The 5,717-nt window shown below is 40.5% G+C and overlaps 1 protein-coding gene across 1 annotated transcript in view; it reads left to right on the forward strand.

Annotated features, from left to right (window-relative positions):
• Positions 1 to 1,462: 1,462 nt before the first annotated feature.
• The window catches only part of LOC119367122 (protease Do-like 2, chloroplastic), an 8,913-nt gene continuing 4,658 nt past the window's right edge, over positions 1,463 to 5,717 (forward strand). Inside the window, exons 1-8 of the mRNA XM_037632733.1 lie at positions 1,463 to 1,739; positions 1,840 to 1,965; positions 2,669 to 2,722; positions 2,973 to 3,046; positions 3,729 to 3,792; positions 4,360 to 4,404; positions 4,852 to 4,959; positions 5,156 to 5,233. Coding sequence (XP_037488630.1) covers positions 1,581 to 1,739; positions 1,840 to 1,965; positions 2,669 to 2,722; positions 2,973 to 3,046; positions 3,729 to 3,792; positions 4,360 to 4,404; positions 4,852 to 4,959; positions 5,156 to 5,233 — 708 coding nt within the window. The 5' untranslated portion in view covers positions 1,463 to 1,580. The remainder of the gene's footprint in view (positions 1,740 to 1,839; positions 1,966 to 2,668; positions 2,723 to 2,972; positions 3,047 to 3,728; positions 3,793 to 4,359; positions 4,405 to 4,851; positions 4,960 to 5,155; positions 5,234 to 5,717) is intronic.

Consider the following 5,717-nt stretch of genomic DNA (forward strand, 5'->3'; position numbering starts at 1 on the left):
CCAGTCGGGTGCAGGTAATAGTGGGTAAAAATACCCATCACGGTCAGCTTTCAATTCACATTTTTTTTTCATGTATTATTTTAGAATTTCAACATTTCTGTATGTAAAACACAACATTTCAAAATACCCATTTCTGTATGTAAAACACAACATTTTCGTATGGAAAATGCAACATTTCAACATGTGTTGCCCACTGGAGCTCGATGCGTGGCGGAAGGAGGTGCTCCTGCAGCCCGATGGTGCTCGCGTGGAGGAGATGAGGTGGAGGATAGGAGGTGGAGGCAGGAGATGGTCTGGTCTGCTAGTTGCGTGGAGTAAAGGGAGGAGACGAGGAGATGAGGGAGGCGGTCGGTCGCATTGCTGTAGGCAGCCGACGGTGGCGGCCGATGGCTCCTCCCCCTAGGGTTTGTTGCGAGATAGTAATGGGGGCAAGGGGGTTTGTGCGGTGTGAGTGATGGCGCGAAAGGGGTATGGGGAGGAATTTGCGGCCCAGGCTGCGGCTGGGTAAAGCGACACTAGGGCTTTCACATTTTTAGTGGATGACACATATAGGGCCTAACTGTCATAATGAATAAGCATATGGGTATGCGGTCACGCGGTATGGGTATTGCCTTCCCATACTTGTACCTGGCTCACCCGATGGCTATATTTGTTCCCATTTATAAAACCATGGGCAATTAATTTTTCCAAACCCTTACCCTAATAGGGTTTTTACCTGCCGGTTAGCGGGAACCTATTGCCATGTTGATTTGGCGCGACCCATTGACAAATAATGTTTTAACTTGTTTAGTTTTTATAAATCTTAAAATTATGTCTACTTCTTCTAATTTTATAATTTGTTTTCGAAAATATGCATTTCTATAAAATATAAATATTCGTTTATATTAAAGTAAATATCCATGTATTTAAAAAAAATAAATGTGCATGTGTGAAAATAAATGTTCTTATGTGTGAAAATAAATGTTCATATATCTCAAAAGGATGTTTGTAGCGTTGAAAAACTATTAGTTTCTTCCAGAATAAATGTTTCTGTATCTCAGAATAGATACTCATGTACATCAAAACAATATAATAATCAAAAGGGAAACGGATGAATAAAAAAATGGTGAAGGAAAATCGTGCATTTATCTCTGAAAAAAATCATTTATGTATGACCCAAAAAATAAGAAAAATACTTGTAAAGGGGGATTTTCTTTTGTACCTATCAGTAAATTAAAAGGTGCACAAACAAGGATTTTATTTTTGAATAAAATAATAAAGCATAAAAAATGAAAAAAATAGATAAAAAAGGAAAAACAATATTTTTTTGAGACAAAAAGGAAAAACAAATAGAAATGGAAGTAGAGGAAGGGCTAAATGGGCCGACCAACGTGGTGGTACGCGGTACTTCTGGTTCTGGGCCTCCTTACGAAATCCCTTATCTCACGCGCCCCGCACGTGCTCCCCCTGCTTGCTACGCTACACTCTCTCTCAGCTCTGCTGAAGAGAGGATAAGGAGCTGAGCTCCTTCGTCGCGGCGAGAGGGAAACCCAAATCAATCGAACCGCGCCCTCGAAGCACGCGCAGCAGCAGCAGAAGCAATGGCGGCCCTCGCCGCCCTCTTCGCCTCCCCGGCCCTCCCCTTTCCCTCCACCTCCGCCTCCTCCTCACCGTCATGCTCCTGCCGCTTCCGCCGCGCCGTCGCCTGCGCTCCGCGCCACCCGCCCGCCTCACGCCGCGTCACGCGCCGCTTCGACGAGGTGCGCTTCTTTTACGTTCGCTCGCCGCCCGTGTCCCCGAGAAACGGGTCGAGGGGCCGCTTGTCTGACGTGCTGGGACTCGTTTTGGGGTGGTTCGCAGGTGGAGGGGGCGTCGAAGAAGCGGCGGGGCGGCGGCATTGGTGGCGGCGGCGGCGGCGGAGGGGGCTCTCTGGCGTCGTCAGCGCGCAAGGATAAGGGGCTTTCCATCGACTTCAAGGAGTCGCAGGTGCGAAGCGCAATGAAATGCCATGTCTTTGGTTGTGCACATTGTACAGTGCTAAGAGTTTAAAGTAGAACTACTAGATTTCAATTTAGGATGGACATTCCAATTGGCTCCAAGTAGGCCATTTTTTTGGTTGGGAGCTACTTCCTCTGTCCCATAATATAAGATCGTTTTGCAAGCTGTTTAGCTTGCAAAATGATCTTATATTATTGGGACAGAGGGAGTAGTATCGAATTGCTTCCTGGTTCTGTAAGCAGGGTAGGGTAGTGTTTTGCTGTTTGGATTGGGTGTGTGCTTCGTGCTACAATTCAATACTCTCCATTGTCATATATATCTGTTTCCGGGATATGCAAGATGAACATTGCAGTCTTAATTGCCGCATTCACCATTTGATAGAGCCACATTTCCTTTTGTTTGCCATGTAAGTTCACCTTTGCAGCAATTACTAATGCCTACACTGTCTAGAATCTCTCAATTCTTATTCGGCGTCTCTGAGATCCTTAATGTGTGTTCTTACTGCCCTGCAATCTATTTCTGTGGACGTATTAGCTATGGTGACCAATCACACTAATATCTCCCAATTCTTATATCCACAAATGTTCTGTTTTTTGTGGTAAACTGCTGCAAACTCTTTTGTTGCACTCAGTGTTGTGATCGATGACATCATAAGTTGCATGGATTTTCTGCTAACTATGTGCTGTGCTAGGTTGCTGATTTCGAGGATCTTGAAGAGGACAAATTCCTTAATGCTGTTGTTAAGGTGGGTCTCAAGAATATGTCCTGGCTGTCAATGATGCTAGACAATGCTAGTTTAGTGCGAGAACTTGATATGTGTGATAGATGCTGCTTATGGTATTATAAATGTACTTTGTGTATAAGTATGTCTGTCAAGCATAGTGCTCTAGCCTGATCCAAGTCAAAAGGTCATGTTACCTTGATTTTGTGTTGTAGTCTGTGCTTTATTTTTATTAACCATGTCTGTCAGGCTTAACTATTTGATCTCTTGTTAGGTCTACTGTACTCATATTAGACCTGATTATGGGCTTCCTTGGCAGAAGCAAAGGCAACATTCAAGCACTGGGAGGCAAGTATTGGCCTCATACTTATATATGATTTGTTGATTACATTGTTTAGGACTGCACAACAAATTTGACGTCAGTTTTTTTACCATGGCAAATCGAACGATTTCACGGCAAATCCGCCTCAATTCATTTATTTTGTTAGAAAATTGCCGTGCTTGCAAACTAAATTTGCCATCATCGCATCAACATAAACTGCCATGAAAACGTCAGATTTGCATGCCTAAAAATCTGATGTCAGATTTTTGGTGTTTCTGATTGTTTATTGTAGTTCTTTTCATTTACCTTTTTTATATTTGGCACTGACTATTGACATCCCTCGTCCTGTGTGTTTAGTGAGTGGATGGGAAAGGGTACGGGCTTTAAGCATTTGGATTCAATATGCTGCAGTTAGGGATAGTATTAATTTAATGATGTTAGATGGGTGATGTAGTGTTCCTTTTTGGTGTTATGTTTCACAAACTGACTGGACAACTTCACAAGTAAATTGTAAACATATCTGGTTGTTGTTTCATTCTGAAAGGGTGCATACTTTTTGAAGTCTTGAACAAGCAAGTCTCACTTTTATACCTTAACCTTTATCTGCATATCTGGATGCAGTCACTCATTTCAATTATAATTTCAGTGGTGATCCTCGTGTCTTGAATTTAGAATTTCTGCTTATCTTAATACACATTTCTTTTGCAGTGCCTTTATGATTGGTGATAACAAACTATTGACAAATGCACATTGCGTTGAACATGACACCCAGGTGCTTACTTAATTAGACATACCTATGAATTTCTTCTTTTTATTTTATAGCAGAGTCTTGGATCCACATTTTTGTATATACCTTCTTTTGAATAAGCATTGTTTCCTAACATTCTTCTTAGGCAGAACAATCAATTGTTTCACAGATTTTAGTTTGAATGACCTGTAAGTTGTCCCGAAACCTAACTAAAAATCTTATATTCTTATTTAGCTGGGTGTACTATCCACATGATCACATCATAGCATGGGATATAAACAGAATGAAGCTAATTTCAGCTCCGAGGCACTCCAATAATGCAAGAACTGCACCAACTTGGCTAAAATCTTGTCGTGGCTCTAAAACTGTGAAGTTTCAATTCAACCATTAACATGTATTTTGACTCTAAATTGCTTTCTCTGAAATTTTTGGGATTATTTAGTTTTGGAGTTTTGAATAACTAGTACGGGTCAGAGTAGCCTAATTCAAAAGTTCTGACAATAATTCAATATGTTGTACCATTTGTTTTTGGCGGCTAATGATTTAGTTATGCCATTTACAATATTAAATTAAGTCTTCTTTTATATACAGATTAAAGTAAAGCGAAGAGGAGATGACAAAAAGTACGTCGCCAAGGTACTCACCCTGCGACTATGCTGCTTTATCGACATTTTATCCAAAAGTGTGCTCACATAATCTGGATTACCTGAACATCGGCACATGCTTAGAGCGTTCTTATATAAGACACTCCCTCACCAATGAGTAAACCTCTTACTCCTGAATCCTGCTGTTACTGTTATGTTCTGTTGCGCATATCAAACCTGGCTTGCCAAATTTTCTGATTGACCACATTCCTCTAGATTGGTAAGATCTGATCTCCACAGTAGGCACATAGGATTGCTTACAAATCTAAAGAGAAATAATAAGTTCATCGGACGATGATTTGATTGTCTAACATTTGGAAAGGTTTGCTACGAGTTAATGTTAATAATATCTTTTGAAATAAGATTTTTGGTTATTAGTTGCAACTTTAATTAACGTCTTCCAAAATCTGGTTTGGTTGTCTGATTAAGTAGTTTACAGGTCTTAGCTAGAGGCACAGAATGTGATCTTGCGATGCTTTCTGTCGAGAATGAAGAGTTCTGGCGAGGTACAGAACCACTTCAACTTGGTCGTTTGCCATGTCTTCAGGTAATTAACTATGTAATGTTCGAATGTACCATGTACTTACTGAAAACGTGACAGTAGCGTCAAATGAACCAGGCCTTCGTTATTACTATTCGTAGCTACATTTGTAAAGATATGTACAATACTTGGTTGATATTGATTGATATATCATTTTTCCATTTCTTTTCCCATCTGACATCGTTCTGATGATTTATCTCAGGATTCAGTAACTGTTGTCGGGTATCCTCTTGGTGGAGACACTATATCTGTGACAAAAGGCGTTGTATCACGCATTGAGGTGCTATCTCTTGGCTCATTAAGTTTTCTTTACATTGCACTTTTTGAACGGACTCTTCCCCTAACAATTGAGAAGTGATGGTGTTTCATGCATACAATGGTTGTCCTATTTCTCAGCTATCCAAAAAGTCCTCGACTCCTTGTATGTTTGTATAGCTGTTCGATAGCTAATACTCTCTTTTTCTCCAGCGCATGTTTCTAGGATGTGGAAACAAATTAGACTGCTTTCTATGATAGTTATCAACATATCTTTCTGGAATACTTGCTCGCAAGCTTTTGTTGCTGTCAGAAAACGACCCTCATCTTCTAACATTAGCTAAATAGTTTTAACTAGTTTGGTAGGTAAGTAGTTATCAGTTGCTCCGTCTGTCTCCAAATATTAGGCTTATAATTACAGTAGCTTCGTTTCAAAAAGGTCAACTGTACTATTCTCTTGGTCTCGTGACCTTGTTTGACCAAAATACGTATACGCCTTATGAAACAAA

The sequence above is a fragment of the Triticum dicoccoides genome, chromosome 1A (genome assembly GCF_002162155.2).
Source record: "Triticum dicoccoides isolate Atlit2015 ecotype Zavitan chromosome 1A, WEW_v2.0, whole genome shotgun sequence".
Lineage (NCBI taxonomy): Eukaryota > Viridiplantae > Streptophyta > Magnoliopsida > Poales > Poaceae > Triticum > Triticum dicoccoides.